At 34.2% G+C, this 22,934-nt stretch overlaps 3 protein-coding genes across 4 annotated transcripts; 2 read left to right on the top strand and 1 right to left on the bottom strand.

The window, feature by feature from the left end:
- The first annotated feature begins 1,454 nt into the window (after window positions 1–1,454).
- LOC111713898 (poly(rC)-binding protein 2) lies at window positions 1,455–8,976 on the top strand. Of its 2 annotated transcripts, none has more exons than XM_023488888.1 (13): window positions 1,455–1,841; window positions 2,269–2,368; window positions 2,743–2,811; window positions 3,385–3,484; window positions 3,949–4,018; window positions 4,398–4,605; window positions 5,149–5,240; window positions 5,611–5,675; window positions 6,540–6,591; window positions 7,014–7,075; window positions 7,543–7,675; window positions 8,109–8,212; window positions 8,557–8,976. In XM_023488888.1, exons 1-13 carry the CDS (start codon window positions 1,661–1,663, stop codon window positions 8,650–8,652), a joined length of 1,332 nt encoding a protein of 443 aa, XP_023344656.1. In that variant the 5' UTR covers window positions 1,455–1,660; the 3' UTR covers window positions 8,653–8,976. The 2 variants fall into 2 exon arrangements, with proteins under 2 accessions (XP_023344656.1, XP_023344657.1); XM_023488889.1 differs by having other exon boundaries at window positions 5,170–5,240.
- On the top strand, window positions 8,965–16,469 carry LOC111713899 (protein YIPF5). Its single transcript, XM_023488890.1, has 10 exons — window positions 8,965–9,049; window positions 11,163–11,222; window positions 11,764–11,803; window positions 12,232–12,281; window positions 12,590–12,628; window positions 12,988–13,072; window positions 13,703–13,795; window positions 14,324–14,395; window positions 15,585–15,727; window positions 16,120–16,469. The coding sequence occupies exons 1-10, from the start codon at window positions 8,984–8,986 to the stop codon at window positions 16,216–16,218; spliced, it is 747 nt and encodes a 248-aa protein (XP_023344658.1). The 5' UTR covers window positions 8,965–8,983; the 3' UTR covers window positions 16,219–16,469.
- A 2,014-nt stretch (window positions 16,470–18,483) lies between these two features.
- Window positions 18,484–19,638, bottom strand: LOC111713910 (sodium/potassium-transporting ATPase subunit beta-2). Its single transcript, XM_023488901.1, has one exon. The coding sequence runs from the start codon at window positions 19,562–19,564 to the stop codon at window positions 18,587–18,589; it is 978 nt and encodes a 325-aa protein (XP_023344669.1). The 5' UTR covers window positions 19,565–19,638; the 3' UTR covers window positions 18,484–18,586.
- Between the last annotated feature and the right edge of the window lie 3,296 nt (window positions 19,639–22,934).

The raw sequence follows: 22,934 nt of genomic DNA on the forward strand, positions 1-22,934 counted from the left end.
AATTCATATTTATGTCAAAATTAAAGGAGCAAAATTTAGCCGCGTTGGCATTTATTTTTATTAAATAAATATTTAGCATCAACAATCAACATGGTATTGTAATTTGTAAATGCTAATAATCGTTGATCGTTTTCTTTCTTATGTTCCACTCGTGATTTCATTTGAACTTGAAACCAGTGCTTAGGATCCTTTTAATTTTGATGCGGATTCGGATCCTGGATCCGCTTTGGAAAAAAATAGGTCCTGATCCAGATCATTTCTTTACGATTTAGTGAATTTTTAAACAAAAATAATTTTTAATTTTTCGCCTAGGATCCGTGGATCTACTTATTGTTCCGGATCCAGGAAGCCAAAACCCTACGGATCCAGCGGATCCGGATCCTAAGCACTGTTAGAAACCCATTGAAAGTCCCATTTTCGTTCATACTTCACCTACCTACTCATCACCTATCTAATTTTCTTCCTACATGCTAACCTTTTCTACTTCGATAACTAGGGACCGTCCTAGAGAACGATTTTTGGTATATTCCTATGGGCCGAGTGCTGCGGCTAGGACAGGCTGGGGGCCGAGCGCTGCGGCCAGGACAGACTTTTAATTTCAACTAAACTAGTATATATTTAGATTAGGTTAAGACGCTTTCTGGGCCGAGCGCTGCGGCTAGTACAGGCTAGGAAGCTGAGCGCTGCGGCTAGGACAGACTTAAGTTCATAAAATAGGTTAGGTAAAGACACTTTCTGGGCCGAGCGCCGCGGCTATGAAAGTCTAGGGGGCCGGGCGCTGCGGCCACATGACCAATAATATCCATGTGATGCAAATGAGATCAATGTACAACATTGATAGGAGGGGGCAAGGGGGGGTCCAAAAATCGTGCTCTTGGTAATTTACCAATATTTAATACGAACAGGCTTTCAATTTCAACAATTTTCAACAAAATTAGTATATATTTAGGGTTAGTTTAGGTTTAGACACTTTTTTGGGCCGAGCGCTGCGTTCAGGATAGGCTGGGGGGCCGAGGCAATGACAGACTAGGTGACCTAGCGCCGTGGCTAGGACAGGCTAAAGCCGGGCGCTGCGGCCACATGACCAATTATATCAATGTGTTACATATGAGATCCATTTACAAAATTGATAATAATTAAAAATGTGTAATTTCTTTAAGAAATTACACATTTTCTATTTGTCGAGGTCAGTTGTGTCCAATTTTTTTATTTTATGGAAGAAGATCACTTATTAGGCGTTTAGCCAAAAAATTGGAAGGTTTGAACCAGAAATGAATGCATGGAACCCCCCCCCCTCACTCATCAAATTGGACATCTCCACCATCCTCTTTATATTGGAAAAAAAAATAATTTGTTTTGAATGTATATAACCTGTCATACCAATTAAAGATCTTCATTTTCTCTCCAGCTTTCATTTCCTTCTTCATTCTAATCCTCATCTTCCATCTTATTCCAGAATATTGGTGGTCAATCCTTCATCCAAACCAATCCTTCAATCCTCAGTTCGAGATCCTTGATCCTTCCTTGAAGAATCCATTCCAGCTGATTGATCCCTACCTGCTGATCCATTCCTCGGATCCTTAACCAGAATCCAGCTCTGATCCATTCCTTGGATCCTAAACCAAGACTATCCTACGAATCCAGATCCCGAATCCTCAACATGAGTGACGCAATGGATACTTCTAATTCTAACGTAACTTTGCGTATGATAATCCCAGGCCGAGAGATTGGTGTGATTATAGGTAAAGGTGGTGAGACTATACATCAGATCAGAGCGGAGAGCGAGGCTAAAATATTTATCAGTGATGGCAGTGTACCTGAACGTGTTATCACCGTCACAGGAAAACAGACTTGATAAATACAAATTTGATTAACATTAATAAACCTTCTTATTTATTATTCTATAATTATGACTAGGGAGGGTCTGAAAGGAAAGCTTGTTTATTCTTTTTTAATATCCAAATCCCCAAAAGTTTTTGTATTCTTCCTACAAAATCGTATATTTAATTCAAAGTTGAGGGAAGGGCAACTTTTAAAAAAAAAATATATACCCGTATCACAAAAAAATATTTGATTTTCTCTTAAGGTAAGATATGTCGGGAACACTAAGGGGCACCTGAGTCCTGACAATGCTCTTGGAGGGGGCTTATGATTGAATTTGAAATTATATCTTTTTTCCTAAGTTCTATAAACGGAATAATAATATGCGACACTAAAAAGTTAGGTTCAGCTTAAAACAAATTAATTTATAACGTTTGGTTTGGTTAGGAAGCGGTGATGCTGTTAGCATGGCGTATAACCTGATGTGTGGAAAGCTGGAGGCCGGCGAGGAGGGGAAGGGAAACAGGAAGGACACCTTAAACCTCAGGTCATAGGATAGGAAATCTATATTTCGATCCTTTAAATATTTATTTATTCAGTTTTCTTTTCTTTTATTCAAGCCAGAAAATCGCATTGGTCTTAAAATATGATGTTTTTTTTGCTTAAACCTTCGTTTAAGAGGGTTCCTAGCGTTGATTTATTTTTTTTTAATTTAGCTTTTCTTACCTGCCCTATAACATTCCCTAATAACTAAAACATTTTAGTATGGAGAAATTCAGAATTCTTGGCTTACGAACAATCTCAATAAAAAATTGTACTTCTGTAATGCTGTATAGTGTATATAGTGTAAAATAAGAAATTTTAACTAAATTCTCTTGGTTCATTTTGGAGAAGGAAATCACTGGAATTTATTATTTCTAGGTTGGTTGTGGCTGCTGCTCAATGCGGGTCTATTATCGGCAAATCTGGATCAAAGATCAAGGAGATTAGGTCAGACATCTTTTTAGGATCTTAAGTTAAAGCTAGGGTTGATGTCAACCTTTAAAAATTCTAAAATAAGAGTTGAGTATGTGTTTTTACTAAACCTTATGAATAGTTGAGCACGCGCTCCAACTGAAACTACACAAACTGACCAAAAACAAAACAAAAAAGCGACATTATGTTAAAATCAGTGTTTCGGATCCGAGGTAACTTTTGATTCTGTGAATCGGATTTTCCCTATTAAATGTTATGCAAGGTTATAATTTATAAACTATAGTAATCCTAAAGTTAAAAATGTCGTCATTACTATTATATAAATGTAAACATTAAATTATTAAAGATAATTTTGAAAAATTTTCGTCATGTAAATAATACATTTACGAACCATTTTGATTTATTTATTCCATGGTTTTGGTTAATTTTTGGCGCTACCCGGATCCATATCAACGTTTCCTGATACGGATCCGGATCCGACCAAATGATACGGATCCATCCGGATCCGAAACACTGGTTAAAATTAAGAAATTTATACACGAGTTAATTTACTGGTAGGAATTAGTATACTAATATTGTATTGTTTAGGGAGAGCTGTGGTGCATCTGTAAACGTAGGTTCGGACCTGCTCCCTAGCTCGACTGAACGGTGTGTCACCGTGGCTGGCCCCAAGGACAAAGCTGTCGAGGAAAACAAATAATCAATCATTTCATTATTAATCTTTTATGAATTTGACTTATCATCGTTACTTTGGGTAATAAATCGTTTGCTCGTTTTTTTAGCTCGAAATTTAATCCCCTTGATAAAAAAAATCATGTACTGAAAATGAACCTCCCCTACTTTTTTGTCGCCATTTATGTAAATGCAGGGTGGCCAAAATGTACGGATTGTACGGATTGAATTGTACAGATTTTTTAAAAAAATGTACGGATCTTTAAAAAAATGTACGGATTGGTTTAAAAAAATGTACGGATTGTACGGATTTTTTTAAAAAAAATTGTACGGATTGTACGGATTGTTTTTTGAAAATTGTACGGATTGTACGGATTTCTTCTGAAAATGTACGGACTTTTGTACGGATGGGTTCAAAAAAGTTTTGGCCACCCTGTAAATGTAGATTTTTATGGTTAAAGAAATTATTGAATTTTGAAGGCGATCTATCAAATTGTGTCTGTGCTTGCCAGCAAACCTCTGCAGGGCTCTGTTGTACAGTACAAACCAGGTAGTTATGCAGTACTGTGCTGTTGAGTACAAATTAGAAAAGCATTACCTCTCAGTTTATTTTCCAAATAACTGCACTGAAAGTAAGAAAATAAACGAGACTCTGCGTGTCCTAACCTTATTTTTAAGCCTCATTTCATCCGTCTTGCTCACTGCTTAGGAGTGTTTAAGACTTAAAAATACCTAAATAACTAACCCCAACCCTCCCTAAAAAATGGTTTCTTGTGAGAGGGGAAAGGGCGTATTTTTAAAATCGATCTTAACTTACCTTTGAGATTGAATAATGTGCCTCTTTTTCTTTTCTTTTTCTCCATTTGCTTTTTTACAATTTATTGTTTGTTTTTTTACTAAGCATGCCGACCTAATTTTTTGTACTTAAGGTGTTACCATGGGACCTTACGGAGGTGGACAGATGGGCGGAGGAAATGAGGGGCGTCGAGGAGGTGGAGGTATGGGTATGGGCGGCGGAATGGGAGGTATGGGTGGTGGTGGTGGTGGTATGGGAGGTATGGGAGGTATGGGAGGTATGATGGGAGGAGGCGCTGGACCCCTTGCTGCCCTTGCCTCTATGGCTGGACCGCAACTTAGGAATGATTTTGATAATTTTCCTAAATTAAAGTAATTCTGAACACAAATACAAACAAATAAAATGTAGTTCAATTGGAACATATTTTTCAAATTCCAAGTTCCATTTTGCAGAAAATTCCTGTTTAGATGTTCTTATGTTCTGATATATTTTTTAATCTTACTAAATTTTCCAACGGCCAAGATGGCACTCTTCGTCAATCGTAATTCGTTCATCCAATGCGTTTAGACTAAAAATGTAGCACGGTGCAGATCAAAGGGATTGTAGGCTTAACTTCCAATGACTTCACTCTCCAGTGGCATGTTCAAGTCACAACGTTACCCTTTATATTAAAAGCTGTATATGACCAAGAATGAGAAAGATATCTATGCTTGCTGAAACAAGGGAGACAATTTTCGAATTTATACATTTATAAGGATACCGTTGTGATTCGGACATGCCCCTTTTTAATTGGAGGGTTACTTGAAATTACAACAATAATCCCTTTAACATTACTAACATTGGCAGGATTGAAAAGGACAGTCCTTGAACAATCATGAGTTTAGTGAATCAAAATATTCCGGCAGGCGAGGAGGAGGAGGAGAGGAGACTCATCACACAATGACAGTACCTAACGAGCATATTGGCTCCATCATAGGTATTCAGAATATTCTATCATTCCTTTCTACTGTCTTCAGACAAAAATTCATATACGGGAGAATACTATGTCAACTAAGTACGACTGGTTTTTAAATGGTATTTTTTTTTGCTACTGAATATAAAAATAAATAAAAAAAATGGATATTTTATAGCTGGACCAATCAAGCCAAAACGGCTGTTTTGAATAATTAAACCTATCAACGAATTCAGAGAACTTGGGATATCGAGATATTTCTAACCCCTCAAACTGCATTTTTCCAAAAATTAACAATTCACAAAAATCATTACTAATATTCGAGAGGAAAGATTTTTAATCAGGGGAATCAGCTTTCTAGAAAAGATGCACTAATAAATTAATTTTCTCCTAGGAAAGGGAGGTAGTAAGGTTGCTGAGATCAGGCAAATGAGTGGAGCCAACGTTCAGATTTCCAAGGTTATTATTCATCTATTTTAAACAGTAGGAAAGGAAAAGTATAAACTAATTCAAGTTGAAAAATAATTCCATTAAAAAGTATCAAGTATCCAGATAACTTCTAAAAAAAGAAGCAAAAAGTTATTACCTACAAATTTTTAAAATAATCCTTTCTCGATATCTATTATTATTATCATTCTTATGTTTAAAATGTACAATGTACATTGTTTTTATCTGCAATTCTCATTTGTTTATAGTGGGCCAACCAATTAAAACAACCTACTCTGGTTAGGCGGGTCCAAACTACATAGTAAATTGTGATTTTTTTATTTGTATTATCTCGTGCTTTGTAGTTGAATAAAACTATGAAAATATGAAATGAATTTGTTTATCAACGAGAACTTAATTTTTTGCATTAAAAGTCAGTTTACTTAATTTAAACTTACTTAACACAAGGTTCTACCAAGTTCACAATCAAAATTTTAGGCAAATCGGTCTTGTGGTCATGACAGGGGTGTAAAGTTTAAACAATTACCCCCCTTGAATTAAAAAATTAAAAATTGAACATGAAAAGGCAAGTTTTCTCATCCTTTTCCATCCTTTTTACTCAAAGTTTTTATATTCACCTAAAAATCATTTCATTATTTTTCCTGATTTAGCGAATAAAAACCCTTTAAAAAAAAATACCCCAACTTCTGGGGCAATGACTTTTAAAGAAAATATACACCCCTGGGTCATGATTGAATCGGACATAAAAAACATAAAAAAGACAGATAATCAGTGATTACTACATTTTATGTAGAGCTACCTGCACTATTAAATAAATGCTTTAAAAATTGATTAAAATCAAATCAGCGAGAAAAAATTATATCTGCATTAATATAGGGAACTGACAAGGACCAGGCTAACAGTGCTGAGAGAACAATCAATATCTCAGGTAAATTAACCAAACATAAACATGATCAAATAGGATCTGAGAAGGTCCGTTCAGGTCCATTTACGCCATAGACAGAACAGATAGACAGTTGGGATTGGATTAAACTGATTTCAAAATGTCAAAATCAAAATGTTACGGACTCAGATCCTTAGCAGTGTTTTTTGGATCCGGATAATTTTTCTCAATTCATATTTTTCATATTAATTTATATTTTTCTCATTAATTCATATTTTTCTTATTAATTAAATTTACATTTTTCTTATTAATTCATATTTTTCTTATTAATTCATATTTTTCTCATCAATTAATATTTTTTTCATTAAACAATATTTTTTTCAGTAATTCATATTTTTCTTATTGATTTATATTTATCTCAATAATCTATATTTTTCTTCTTTAATGATATTTTACTTATTAATTAGGAACTGCTGAAGCTGTAACCCTTGCTAAGAACTTGATCAACATGTCTCTTGAACTTCATCAGGTGAACTAATTTAATGTTTAATGTGGAACCGTAGAACTTAAACAAAATAGTTTTTGCTACAATACTAAATTACAGGTATTTTGTTAGTTTTTCTCCAAAACAATGTTTGTTTATTACCAAGGATCCGGATTATTATTGTAAAAAAAGTTAACGGAATTGTTCACGTTTAAAAACGGAGTTTAGCTTAAACCATAATTACACTTAATTGATTCTATCTCTTTAAAAAATGTAGAATGGGGCTTTTACAAAATTAAAACGAGTTCTGAAAACAATTCCTAATGAAACAAACTTTTGATTTCAATATTTAACCAAATTGGTAACTAGTTAACAAAATACATTTACATCAGCCTGATTTGTTTATTTATTCACAAAAATAATTTACGGCTGATATCTTAAGTTTACAGATTTATTTTTAAATGTCTGATAATTGATAAGAATGTTCTTGTTCATGATTTGTTTGTATTTAGTTGGATGGAGGTAAACGAGATGAGGGAGGATACGATCATGCCGGTAACGGTGGCGACCATGGCAGCCACGACTATCGTGATTACGGATACGGAAATATGGGCTCAGGATCTGGAGCTGGAGTTCCAGGTTTAGGTGCGTGAGCACATTTTGCTTGTGCGCGTACACGTCTTTTAAAAATACTTCCAAAAGCTGCTTCACACTTGGACCTTAAAAAACAAAAAATGAAATTTTTGTCTTCCTGAAGATTGTAAGTCTTCGGCTGCAGATTTTTTATTTCAAAATTCGGTGAAATAAAAATTTCTTAAATTGATCAGGCGTTGTTTAAGAGGCTACTTGTGTGAATCGGTAACGGAACACTTTAAGTTTTTAAATATAACCAGTTCACCAAAATGAATATTGATTATCCTAGCTAAGGGGAAAAATTCAGAAAACTTAAATAAATACTATTTTTAACTAACTTTTGTAGTCCTAATTCAACTGGCTATTGTTTCATATGTAATTAAATATAAACGATTATTTTCTTCGCCCGAAATAAATTTATTTCAATGGTTTACGTTATATTCAGGCGCTGCGGCTAACCGTGAAGTAATGAAGGCTCTGGCCACACTATCACATTTCAACAATATTACCGGAGGAAACTTATTCGGAGAGGGAGGATATGCCGGCGGGGTAAGTTCATTTGTAACTTGACTTACCAATTGAAACTTACCAAAAGTTTTTTTTGGTAAATTTGTTTAGGGTTTGATTAATTATTTCCTTTTAACTTTTAGTTGAAAATTAGAGGATAATGTTGCTTTTTTAATAATTATTATTTTTTTAAGTTAAAAGATTTTTTTGCTGAAATTAAACTTTCCGGCGGAAATGAGTACTTTTTGGTATAATTAAAGAGGGCTAAGAGATGGAAATCATGGTAGTGAACATATCTTATTGTTATATTTTATATTTAGATGGGCCTTGGTGAGAGTCTCATATTTTTTTAAAATATTTAATTCGTCATTTATTTCACTATTTAGATGGGAAATATGGGCCGTGGTGGACGCAACAATGGTTCAGCTCGTGGTCAGGACAGGTCCTCAGGGGCACCAAGATCTAAATTCTCACCCTACTAATAACCTCATGTTAATGTCCCTAAATAATTGTGTATTCCTCAAGGGGTTCTTAGTTGCTTCGTTCAATGAATGCCTTTTCTATATTTCTATTTCTCTTCCTTTATTTTGTTTTATTATTTACTGTTTTTTTCTTGTATTGTTTAAAAGAATATAGTATCAATTAGAAACTTTTGGCGCATTTTTGTATGTTATCAAAGCCACCAATTTTGTTACCAGTCCCATATGATCCGACTCAGATATCAAATTGACCTAATATTGCATTACTCTAATATTTTTCTATTTACTACACTATTCGTTATTATACTTGTTTTGGTCATTTACAGATTAAAAGATGGGCGAATGGTCTCAGGACGGTTCATGGTCAAATTACAACCAACAGGATTGGAACGCAGGACAGGTATTAGTTGCAATCTTAACATCAAATGCTCCATGTGGATCCGTTAGGAACAGAGCATGGACTCGAACAGGCACCTCCTTGCAACAGTTCACCTCCCCTAGTGTTCACACAATGTTAGACATCAAAAGTAATTTTTTACACTTGCCGATATTTAGTTATGTATTTGATCGAACAAGCATATTAAAAATTATCTATGTCTCAAAAAAACTGTTTGACAATTTGAAAGGAAGACGACATTTGCGGGGCAATAACTTTTAGAGCTTAATGTGTATTTATTTATGTAAACTTAAAATTTTTAATATTTGTTTTGATTTTACTTTTCGTTTTTGCATTGCGTTGAAATGGTAAGAACACTTAAGAGAGGCGAACTGATGTAGAACATAAGATCCAGCTAAAATATTAAATTATTTTAGATTATTATATATATTTTTTTCGGTATCTTAGAATAAACTTTTTTATATAGATGGTTTTAAAACAAAAGACAGATTCATTTTGAATCCAGGAAGTTTTAACTAATCGAGACTCCGATCCTAGTCCCTAAAAATAAAACCGTCCTAGAAATGTTTCCCTGAGAGAGCACTTACTGTCTGATTAAAAAAAAAAAAAAAAAATTCAATTCCAGTTGGATACCCGTTATCAAAAAGTTATTTAAGGAATGTAGTTTGGTATTAGTCTGAGGACATGAAGTATTGGAGTATTTCTAACATTATTCCAAGGATAGTGTATAAAAATAATTTTGAAGACTTGTATGAGTAATGAATATTTTTTCGACTTATACCCTATACCTGAACCTTGGAATTTTGGAGCTATCATGGTTTATTTAACGAGAACGGAGTTTAACGAGACTCGGATATTTAGGAACTCCGATATCGGGATCCTGGAAATGAAATGTCCCGTCAAGGATCCGTAGTCTCCGAAGCAGGAGAAGCTGTTGGTGGTGTGTTACCTCGGCAATATTCACTTGGTCCGGCCAGGGCTCAGAGACCGGCTTCAGTAAACGTATACCGTGGAGTAACTTAAGTAGCGTTGCTTACAGTAAAGTAATTTCGTCTCAAACCGGAAGTTGATCCTCTAAATTGATCATTGGTATACCTTTATTAACAACAAGTTAAGAACTTTACTAACATTCCTGACATAATCAACCTCGTTAATAGATATAAACCATTTTGGCAGGTTTTGGATGAAATGAATCAAGATCATGTCAAGATTATATATACCAAACACCATCATATCTTTGATTTACATAAAATGTACACTGCAATTTATAGGCGGAACGTAAACAAACTCAAGTATATTTTGTATATTTCATCCCAGCAACTGATGTTGACATGTTTTCAAACAAAAACCTGGCGTTATTTTCTTGGTTGCTATTCCTGCGTGTTTTTATTAAAAAATCATCCATAATATCAGAAAACAAATTGTCAAGAACTCCGTTTTTTGAGTAAGGTATACAACTGTCCTAAGATTGTGCCTGCTAGGGGAAAATGAACCGTCTTGAGTGCTGACTGCTGAGTTCAAAAGTTTAAGACACAAGAAAAGTTAGCCCTCATACCTTACAACTTGTAACCTTTAAAATCCCTTTTAGACTTGATTTTAACTCAACTTGTGTTAATTTTCGTGTTTTGTTTGTTTTATTTTTATTTTGTTTCTTAAATTGTTACCAAATAGCTAGTTGTAGATGTTTGAATTGTTAAATAAAGAATCTCGTGGATACTGGATAAATTAAAAAAAAAATTGACGATATTTCATTTATTGCGAAACAGTCATCTGTTAATTAATAAACTAGCGGAAACTTTAACGTAAAGCCAATATTAATATGTATAGCATCAAGTAGATTAAAGTATTTTTAAATATATTTAGAAGCGTATTTACAGTAATTTGTTCAGGGGAGCCCTTGCTCTTGAGTACTTTAGTTTCACTGGTTCAGGGGCTCTCTTTAAACCCGTTAAGACTAAGTTCCCTATTTCTCATTTTAAATTGGAGTAATTTTTATTCATTAAAGTGGTCTTTAGCGTCCAGAACCTATATAAATGAAGTTCTTTTATTCTATAATATTTCGGGCTTCCTTTTTATTTAAATAATATTTTAATTATTAAATATATTGTTTTCCCAGGCTGATGGATTCCAGCAGTTTGATTATGGGAACTATAATGATAATAGCGGTTATACGCAGGTAGACTGAACCTTGAAAATATTCATATTTTTAATAATGTCCATTTTCTTCCTTTTTTAAAGAATATTTACACATTTCTTAGATGTTTACAAGAGTAAAGAACAACTATGTTAATTTGATATTCATTATTTTGTTTAAAGATGGTACCAAGAAAGGGCATGGCTTTTACATTTCCGGCCTTTTTGAGCTATATACAGTGGAACCCATGAAGATGTGGTAAAGTGAGACGATTGTCAGACCCAAGTTTTAATTTTGAACAGTCCAATGAACATGATTTCTGAAGCATAATCACACACTCCTTTTACTTAAAATTTTAATAATTTCAATCTGATTGTAAAACTATTTGCTCTTAAACAACATCATCAATTACATATGAAATTACTCAACCATCGTCCTCTCAATTCATAAATCTACGTGTACCCCTTTAACATGGTTTATGTTGTTATTAAACTAAGGGTTATATGTAACATAAATAAAAATTTGAAAATTTAACCAAATGACTTAATCTTTCTAGAAATGATAGTTAATTTTTTGTATTAAGGATGCTAGTGTGGGGTATGTGGACCAAACCTCATATACAGGTTACACCAATGATTCTTTATTTTTAAAGAAAAATAATTTATTTTTGAATCTCACAATATTATGATATGGCACCATCTATTCTACCATCTCCAAAACATATAAATGAGAAATTTATGGATTAGAAATGATTTATTTTCCATTAAGTTGTCACATGTTATGCATTTTTAATCGTTCTTACATCTTAGGTATTTTTCATCTTAATGAGATTTGTTTTTAAATTGAAAATTCTGCTTTATATAAGTTTGTGCAATAAATGACTTAAGTTGGGGGTAAAACAATCGTTTTCGGCCTACCATTAAAATCAAACCTGCAGTTAGAACATCGATATATGAAATTGAATCCTATCACGTCATATTCGGTATGCACGACTACGCATCTAATGCCGAATATTTACAATTTGGAACATTTTATTTTTTAAATTGTTTAGGATCCATGTTTATCCCTGACAGCACTGCATCTTTCACAGCTTCAGCGGCGGTATTAACTTTTTTATTTGATCTCTTCCTTCTTTGATTTTAAACCGCATTACAGGGGTGTAAGGGAAGGGGAAATTATTTTCAAAGATCAGTGGGCGGGGGATGAAAATAGAATATCTAAAGGCAAGTTTTTAATTTATTTGATTAACTGCTTTACACCCTCCAAAATATAAATAAATATTAACGAAATTTTTTATCTGGTCAAAATGCCTTTCAACAAATAAGAGATTCATTTTGATTTCACTCATCTAGCTTAACATGGACTTTTTCCTTGTATTGTCACAGCATTTTCTTATGATAATATTTCAGACGACCTCGGCATTTGATGAAGAACCTCCACTTTTAGAGGAAACTAGCACAATTCATTTTTAAATTGCAGGGTTACCCACAAAGTATAAGACTGTAAAACGTCTTGAAACTCTTCAACCAAGACAACACCAAGTCTTGAATATAGTATTTTAACGACTTATTTAATGATTTAGCAAAGAAACAAGTTGCGGAATATATAAGGAAACAGACAGCAGCATGAATTCTGAAGTCTTAACCTTTGTTTTGGGTTGATTTATTGATTGATTTTATTTGAATGTAATTCTTTTGGGTTAGAATAAATGAATAAATGTGAATGAGTCTAGATCATATTCAATCGAAAGGGGAAAATCATTCACCTGTATTTTTTCGCTGGTTGATTAATTGATTGTGCTGGTTAGGAGCTAGGAATCAACCCTGATCATATTCTACAGAAAACCTTAACAGTTCTTAATCCACTCAGAGCTACAGACCAGGCGGCAGCAGGTTCACTAGTTTGGTTTTCATATCTTGTGTATTAGCATCTGAAGATCTTCAATAAAGGGGCTGTAAACGCAATTTCAAGCCACTGCACCCTTCACAGAGGCGGCTAATTTCATTTTTCAATCCCAAGCTGCTCAATGCTCATGGTTGTGAGTGTGACAAAAATTAACCTTGTCCTTATTTACTGCACAAAATTCCAGGTGGGGGGGGGGGGTTTTGTCAGGGGGCATAAAATTTTCAGCGCGCCTCGCGCTAAATAATTCAATTATTCCCCCCCCCCCTTTTCCACTGGAAAATTTAGCGGCCGGTATACCCAATTTACAACGGTACCCTTAAAAGCTTTATCTGATCAAGTATGAATTAGATATCCATTTGTTTTTCTATTTGAAAACTCGTGATTTCACTTCAAAATTGACTTGCGCATGTCTTGCTTCAGATACCATGTAGAAAATAACAGAAATTAACACTTCAAAATAGTAAAACGACGTTATTATTGTTCAAATTAGAGTTTTAAGGGCATCATAAAATGGCCCTCTTTAAAAGGAGGGTCCCTTGAATTACAACGACAGTCTCCTAGAATTACCATTTTTGATATATTTCGATAGATTAAGTTTAAAGTAAATTTTGATGTAGGTGATAGTGATTTGGCAGGACCGCTGTGCTTTATCTTAGCTTTTGGATCTTTTCTAATGCTGAGTGGAAAGCTGCACTTCAACTACATTTACGGTGAGTTTAGTACAGTCAGACATTTTTTATATTTAAGGAAATCAAAATGAGAGGTTTTGCAACTGTTAAAAAGAAAATATTGCATAATTTAATAAGATTAGTTTTAAATGCTTAGGATCCATTTAATTTTGATGCGGATCCGGATCCTGGATCCGCACTTGAAAATAATGGATCCGGATCCAGGTAATTTCTTTAAGATTTACTGATTTTTTTTAACAAAAAATAATTTTCAAATTTTTAAAAAAAAAATTTTTAAATTTTTATTCTTTAACTCGATAAACCAATTAGAAATGAGGAAATTTTTATAATCCCTCTTTTTTTCAAAAGTTCAGATTTTGGTTATAGGAGTAAAAAAGTTTTTTTTGCAGTTTTTGGTTGATATTTTACCCCTTGGATCCGGATCCGCATATTTTTGCGGATCTGGTTTCAGGAAGCCAAAATCTTGCGGATCCAACGGATCTGGATCCAGATCCTAAGTACTGGTTTTAACTTTGCTTGATAAAATTTTTATAAATTTGGTGAATTCAGGTATTGGTCTGCTGGGCTGTCTTGCAATCTATGCATTGTTAAACTTGATGGCAGTTTCCGGTGTTGCTATTTGTAAGTATTCATTAGAACTTCAACATATACTAGCTGTGGGATTATTGTGTGGATGTGGTAGTGGGAGGGGATGTGTTTTTAAGAAAAATTGTACCCCTGTAATCTAAGTTCTACATAACAAGCACATGATTAACGATAATTCATGAGTGTATTTACCCGGCAATGCGATAAGCGTAACTGTGTTTATTGTTCATGCTTACATTCAAAATCATTTGTTGCTGTAAATTTTCAAAATAAAAAGATATTTTTCCTAAGAACCACGCCCCGCTTATACATTTGTTTTTTATCTACCTAACTACAGTCCTGTGCTAGATTCAAGATATATAATTTTGGCATGGGACGTAGCTTTGCGGAGGGGGGGATAGATAAAACTCCTAAATTGATTATGTGGCCGCAGCACGGGCCCCCTAGTCTATCCTAGCCGCGGCGCTCGGCCCCATAGCCTTTGCTAGCCGCAGCGCTCGGCCCAGAAATTGTCTTAACCTAACCTAATCCTCAATAATAGGAGTTTTATCTATCCCCCCTCCGCAAAGCTACGTCCCATGCCTATAATTTTACAGACAGGCTTTCAACTGTTACAGCTTAAGTGGGCCCTAAAATTTTTAGACATTTTTTTTAATCTCTTCTTGGTGTGCTTAAGTTTTAAATTCAACATACTTTTAATCTGCCTATCGCTCATTCATGAAAAATATTTTTTTCTTTTAAAAAGTCAGAAATAAAGTTGAGAGGGGAGCTGTTGTAAATGATGGACCCTGGAGTGAGAAAAATTAGATACAGTGGCTAATATCTTGTAAATATAATATTGCCCACTAAGAGATGAGTAGCATCAATTTTCTTTCTTTTGGGATGTTTGAAATGTGGTCGGTCGTTTTTGTAACTGAAGAAATGACAGTGAGATATTAAGAAATTTTTCTAAAATTCAAAATATTAAATACAATCAAGGTTGTTAAAATCTAAGTATCTAAGTTTTTATGATAAAAAGAAGGATGCTTAATTTTACCAAATAAAAAAGACTTAAAGCTTTCTATACTCCGTTGAAAACTGTTAAATACAAATTGGTAGTCCAGGGTTCTATGTCTAATGTACTGCATAACACCCCACCCAGAAAATAACATTGAATCTTGTCCTCGATAAGAAGATTAACCCCTTCATTTTCTTACTTGACATTTTTCAGACTTATTTTTTCAAGGTACTGTAGTATCTGTACTCGGCTACTGTCTAATTCCTATTGTTGGGCTTTCTGGATTATCTGTTCTCTTCTCTCTGACTGGTGTTCTCGGTACAATTCTCACGGGGATAGCTGTACTTTGGTGTACTGCATCCTCAAGCAAGGTACAGAATTTGTATGTTCTGTGAAACAAATATTTTGCTAAACGTACAGCTTTGATATGTGGATCTTATAATGTAATGAATTCAGAGATACCCACAAATATTTCACCTTTACCCTTCTCTCCCTTCGGAAAGGGGTCAACATTGTATATTAAATGGGATGATAGAGAAATAACATCATTTTTCTGGTTTCTTAACGTATAAAAAGATATTTTTAGGGTGGGATGCGGTCCTGTTTTTAGGCTTCTTGGGTAGGGCAGTGGCATGGAAAGTCCATTTAAAGTTCGCACTATTAAATAGAGAAACTCAACTAAGAGTAAATCGAGAGGGATTTTTTTAAATCTTTAATACTATTTGTTTGGTAACTGTTTGCTTTCAACCAGTTTTGTTTTCAGCTGTTTGTAACAGCGCTGGAGATGCGTGATCAGCAGCTGTTGGTTGCCTACCCTTGTGGTCTTCTCTATTCGGTATTTGCTCTCATCACCATGTTCTAAATAGCCGCCATTTTGTTTTGTCACTTTTCTAGTGTTGCCATTTACATTGAAAACTACTGTCCAAGAATCATATCAAGAAAATTTAAATATAGGAGAAAAATGAATGTTTAATCAAATGCAGATTGAAAAAAAAAATTTAAGCAATTCACTGTTCCGGCCCTGGCCCTTGAGTTTACTAATCTGTGATGATTTTAACAATTTTGTGTTCTGAATTAACTTATTTATTTACAAAATAAAAATTTGAATATTACTATCTTTGTGTAAAAAAAGATTTAGACAAGAAAAAATGTTTACCCTCGGAAACTAAATTTGACTGTGAATGATTGAATAAAAAAATATGCACAATTTCCGCTCGATTTAATTCTACTTAAAGGACAAATCTTAATTCATTTTTATTTATGTATTAACAACAAAAAAGCGCTTAGATTACTGACTGATGAGTCTTACGTGAAAGTAAAGAATAAGAACTTTTATGTACACCAGAGATGGAATTTAAAGAATTTGAGCTGAGGTTTAAATCTGCCAAAACCCGGTTTGAATTAAGCGCCGGCTTAAATCTTGAAACATTTGATACAATTTTAAGACGAAACAACCATATTTAAGCCGCGGCTCAAATTCTTTAAATTCGGCCACAGTTCACAATTTTTCACATTATATTATCAATGATATTAGATTGTATATCACAATAACTGTTGTTAGATAGATAGATATATAGATAGATAGATATATATTTGACTAAATATTTAATTAAAAACAATTTCAGTTTCACAGTTTTTACATTTTAATTTAGCCAGGGCCTCTCTAACCATTGTTGGTTGTTTTGAATGAGAGGCCCTTCTGCAGCGATACATCCATGTTCAATTTAAATAAAACCAAATAAAAGAAAACAATTTAGAACAAAAGGAAAAGGAGGAAAATGAAAAGTAGTAGATAGAGAAAAGGTATTGAAGAATAGAGCGGAAAAGAAGAAGAATGGATCCCCTGGGGGGGGGGACAACCCAGCATTCCAAGTTTATAATGTTTATGTTTTATTTTGTTTTGTTATAACAGGGGAAAGGGGATAGAATCAAGATTTAGCAAAAAAAGCAATTTCGATTTATACAGGGAAAAAAGCTGTGTTAAATAATGTTAATTCTTTTTGGACTTTAGAAGTACTTAGTGACCCTTCATTTGAATAGTTACATGCCGTCAACATAGTGACCTTTAAAATCTATTTCATCCTTTATCAGAAAAATCTATAACGGTTGCTGTTGTGAATCGGACAAGCCACTCTGTAAATGGTACTAGTGTCAAAGAACTAGCCCTGCTATTAACGTTAATGCTACGATGTACTCAACTAATGAACCAGTAGGGTAAATAATCTTGCTTTAAGTCTATCTGGCTGGATTTGTGTTCCTTGTAAGATTTAGCTCTGATGAACCGGTCTTTAAGCAGTTCTATTGTTTGTCACCTTTCAGACTAGAGTAAGAGTCAAAAAAACGTTAAATTATCAACGTCATTTTTCCTCTAATTTTAAAATGAAATTTTTTTATAAACTCACAAAACGGTTGCAACTTTTGCAATTTACAAAATCCTTTACGATTTCTAGGGTACAAGAAATCATGCTGCACATACAGGGTGTTTCACGAAACACGACAGTTGGTGAATAGTTAAAAATGTCTTCTTCCATAATATGTCAAGTTGTTTGTTACCAAAGAGAATAATAATACATATTTTATGGCATCCATATTACAGTAAAATTGATTTCTAAGTAAAATAAATTTCAGTAAAGTTTTTCTAAACCAAATAAACAGCAAAAAGTCTTTAATATCTAATACAGTATATGGAAGGAATGGAAGAAGACATTAAAAACTATTCACCAACTGTCATGTTTAGTGGGACACCCTGTAGCTGATGTTTATGTTTATTAGATAACCTTGTATTTCTAATATTTTATATTTCAGTCTATCCAGCCAAGAAAACTTACAATAAATAAAGATATCAGACAATATCTGCGATATATATATGATTAAATCAAAAGAGCTGGGAACTTTAGAATGGTGGATATCGGGATTAATGCTTGATCCACTCTTTTTCTTAATCTCCAGATTAAATATTGCTTGTTTTCCTCATGAATTTAATCTCCAGATTAATTAACTGATCGGGATTAAGGATATCACATACTAAAGTTTTCAGCTCAGTGCTGAAAACTTTAGAATGGTGGATATCGAGATCAATGCTTGATATCCCTTTTCCTTAATCTCTAGATTAAATAGTGATTGTTCTCCTCTTGTTATTAATCTCCAAATTAATTAACAGGTCGGGATTAAGGATATCTCATTCTAAAGTTTTCAGCTCTGGTTACATAAGAAAATACTGAAGATGGTGTTTACAACTCTGCATCTGCTTTCTTAGCAGTAGCTTCATTATGAATCAATAATTCGAAATGCGCAATGCCGAGCTTATCTCTCTTACTGTACAGTATGTTCTTAGCATATGCGCGGCATTCAATATGGAGGAGCTGGCCTGCGGTTGGGTTTTGGAACTGCACTGCCACCAGGGGGCCAAGGTAGTTTGCTTGGTTTTTAAAAGGGAAATATTTGTCGTGGAAACCAGCAGATTTAGGGAAATATTCTATGTCGCCCAGACCTTCCTTATCAGCAGGATGTTCAGGGTGACAATTAACCCAGATCTGATTAAGTTCCTCTCCAGTAAGATTCGCCATTGATAGTTTTAAGTCTGTTGGTAGTTCCTCGGGTAAATCTGCAGTATCATTGTAGTAACTGTGGGTGAGTCCATAGATTTTATTCATTTTCAGATAAATACAAGGCTTACCAAGATCATATCCAAAATTATCCTGACCACAGGGTCCTAGACTCTCCAATGGAAACTTGCAGAATTTGCCTGGACCAGGTTCTTCAGAAGTGCAGTCAACCCCCTTACTTGTCCTGTATTTTTCAAGAAACTTGTTTGTTCTTTCCGCCCATTCCTTCCATCCTGCCACCCCACCCGTTACAGTTTTGCCCTCTGCTGCTTGGTTAAATATGATCATGCTGGAGTCGATAAATTCATCGGATTGATTTGGACGAATTCCCAGTGCTCCACTTGTTCCGATCAGGCTTTCATCTGTTGTCCATTTGGGAACCGTATCATCAATTGTCTTAAAGAATACAAACATACAAAGGGCCCAGAAAGCGGCAAGTAAGATGTAATAGATTATGTAAAATCCGATGATTAAAGCCCAAGACTTGGGAGTGCGCCCCATGATTGCACCTGTGGATTTATCATACAGGAAGAAACTGATTGCCTCCCATCCTTCCCTTTGAATAGGCCGGATAGCGGTACCGCCGAGTACATCAACCGGCATCTTAGTTCCCTGGATATAGAGGAGAACAATGTGGAAGTGGAGTTCAGAGGATCTGGGCGGGAACTAACCTCAATTCGGCCAACCCTTCTCAGTTGGAGGTTTGCCAACAATGCAACACTAAATGATAACTTCTTTCAAGATTATTATCACAATTAATTATCATCAAATTTATTAAAAATTTCAATTCTTGTTTTTTAGGATGTGGAAAATATTTTGTTATTAACCCTGAATCTCTTGACCGGCTGGGCTGCAAAAGAATCAGATTGCAAAATGCATATTCTGTGTTCATGTTCATATTTTTAGCAAGCTTTCTATCCATATACCTCACAACATATAAGATGTTCTTAAAAAATAACTTTGTACAAAATAAAGGGTTATGCTCAAAAGATGAAAGTTCTACATACAGCGACCCAAAACTAAAAATGTAAATACTCAATTTGAAGGTACAAATTCCAACCTCTAACATACACTTTGAGCTACAGTGAAAACCAGAAAACTATGGAATAGGAAGACGACTTTTAGACTCAATAAATGACTATACGTTCCAATGAGCATGGGGCACAGCAATTGTACAGTGTAAACAGACCCTTTTCACCCAATCAGTGATTTATAAAGTATATTGGTAAAACATTTGATTTGTAATAACATAAACTACAATTGAGAATTGCTATAAAGTCGTCTTCCTAATTATGAGTTTTCTGGTTATCACTGTAAACAGCAATAGGCAACGCTCTGTTAGCGAAGAAGAGTTTCAAAAATACACGTTAATTTCTAATTGTCTATTACCTAATAACTATAGGAACCGTGAGTTTAAAACACAAGAATTATTAAAAAGATTGCAGGAACACTTAAATTTTGTTTGTTTTTCTCCTAAAATAAGTCATTTTTGTAATCTAACATCAGAAACCTTTCATTATATGGTGCTAAGCGAGCTGGGCTGACGGGAGTTTTTAAAAAATTTACATAAATTGCGAAGACTTTGAAATTCCACGTTTGTAGTATCAGTATTTAAAATCACATACTATTTTTTATTTCCCGAATTTATGGAATACGTTTAAACTCTTGATCTAGTGAATGTTTAAAAACAATATTGTAAGCAGGTCAACGTTTTCCAGTAGGGATTAAAGAATTTGAGAGACAAGAATTGGGAAATATGTATTACGGTTCAACTTTGTAATTTTTTGAGATACTCTTAGTATCGATCTATTTTTTGTACAACTTTAAGTTACATATATTAATTTTGCTCTGATGTAGTGGAGCCTCGAGGGGGGGGGGATGCAGAAGTCCTCAATGAGTAATCACCGCCACCCAAACATGTTTTGCGGCATGCGCGCTCCACAATTGGTAATCTCCACCACCTCAATTGGTAATCACCGTAAAATCTTGTTTTCTGAGATTTTTATTTAATGCATTTTTAGCATAATTTTCGACATCTATCAGGGTTTTATGGAATCTGTATTGACTTAAAGTAAATATTCAATTTGTTTTCAGATTGGTTTGGTCAACAAAAACTGAGAAATAAGGCATAATTTATTTAAGCCGAATCTTAGATAAAATTCCCTGATTTAATGACTGCATTTCATGATCGGAGTTAAGATACTAAAAGGTTGGGCTGCCTGTTTACTAAAACTTATCTTACCGCGCTCCATTAAAAAATATTTTCAAAAAACTTTTACGGTTTTTAGATTTTTGTATTCGCCTCCTCGAGTTCAACATCTACAACAAAACTAATTACATGCATAGATGCCATAGAAAGAACAAAATATTTAGAAAAATCGGTCTCATCGCATCCACTAGTGAAAATGATGTATTAAGTTCACTAATTATTTCAAGCGCTTCATTGCTATTTGAGGAGCGCGCTTGTGCAAAAGTTCAAAAACGTAATTTTATTTCTAGCGCTTCATGTGGCAAATTTATAGATTTATTTTCGAAACTGAGGAGCAATAAGAAAGCTTTAAGAATATTTTACACCATAGGGCCATTAACAGAGGTCAATATGGTCTTATTTAAAATAAATAAACGATTTAATGTTACGCTTTTTTTGACTGATTACAATTGAGGTGGATATTACCAATTCAGGAGCGCGCCTGCCGCAAAACACATTTGGGTGGCGTTGATTACTCATTGAGGACTTCTGCACTCACCCCCTGGGGGAGCATACCTCTACTGCGAGGAACTGGGGAGACAATAGATAATAGAGGAAGGGAGTGGGAACACTATACATATTATGAGAGGGAATTGGGATAAAGTACATAATAGAGGGAGAGAGTTGGGAGAAAATTCATAATAAAGGAAGGTAGTTTGGAGACAAAACATAATAGAGGGGCGGAGTTGGAATATAATACATATTAGAGAGAACTGAGAAGGAATTGCGTAATAGAAGTGGAGTTAGGACACAACTTTATAATAGAGTTGGAGCTGGGAGACAGTACATGAAAAAAGAGAGGGAGTTGTAAGAAAATACATAATAAAGGGAGGGAGTTGGGACACAACCCTTAAGAGGGAGGGAATCGGGAGACAGTCATAATAAAGGAAAGAGTTAGGAGAAAATACACGATAAAGGGAGGCTGTTGGGAGACAATACATTCTAGAGGGAGGGAGATGGAACACAAAACATATTAGAGAGAGAAAATTGGTAGACAAAACATAATAGAGAGAGGGAGTTGGAACACAAAACATATTAGAGAGAGAAAATTGGAAGACAATACATAATAGAGGGAGGTAGATGGTACACAATACTTCATAGAGAGAGGGAGTTGGAAGACAATATATCATAGAGTGAGGGAGTTGGGACTCAATACATCATAAAGAAAAGAGAGTTGGGACACAATTCATAAAAGAAGGAGGGAGTTGGGAGACAATACATAATGGAGGGAGGAAGTTTGGAAAGAATACATAACAGAGAGAGTAAGTTGGGACACAATACAAAATTGGGTAAAGAAGAATGGATTTTGTTTTGCTTATTCGTGTTGAATTATGAAAAATATTTTTTGTTATCTTGTAAAGAATTTCAGATTTCCGCAGATGTTTAAATAAGCAGTTATAATTAGAAGATGCCATATGTGTAAAAACTATTTCCTTTACAGTTAGAACTTCAGGCATTTAATGTTCAATTTAGCAATTTTGTATCGTATTTTTCACGATATAAACTCAAAAAACGAAACTGAAGAAAAAGTATTTTTGGCCTGATTGTAAAATTTATTTTTGATTTTTCACAAAAAATGTCATTCTATTAAATTAATTATTACATTTTGCTATAGCATGTCAGTAAATACTTACAAATTAAAGATACCTCTCAAAAAATTCCAGTGACAGTTTTATTGCCTTCAGAACATCATTTTTTACATTAGCTTCAGACATATTCCCTCTG

This window comes from Eurytemora carolleeae, unplaced genomic scaffold (genome assembly GCF_000591075.1).
Source record: "Eurytemora carolleeae unplaced genomic scaffold, Eaff_2.0 scaffold3, whole genome shotgun sequence".
Classification (NCBI taxonomy): domain Eukaryota; kingdom Metazoa; phylum Arthropoda; class Copepoda; order Calanoida; family Temoridae; genus Eurytemora; species Eurytemora carolleeae.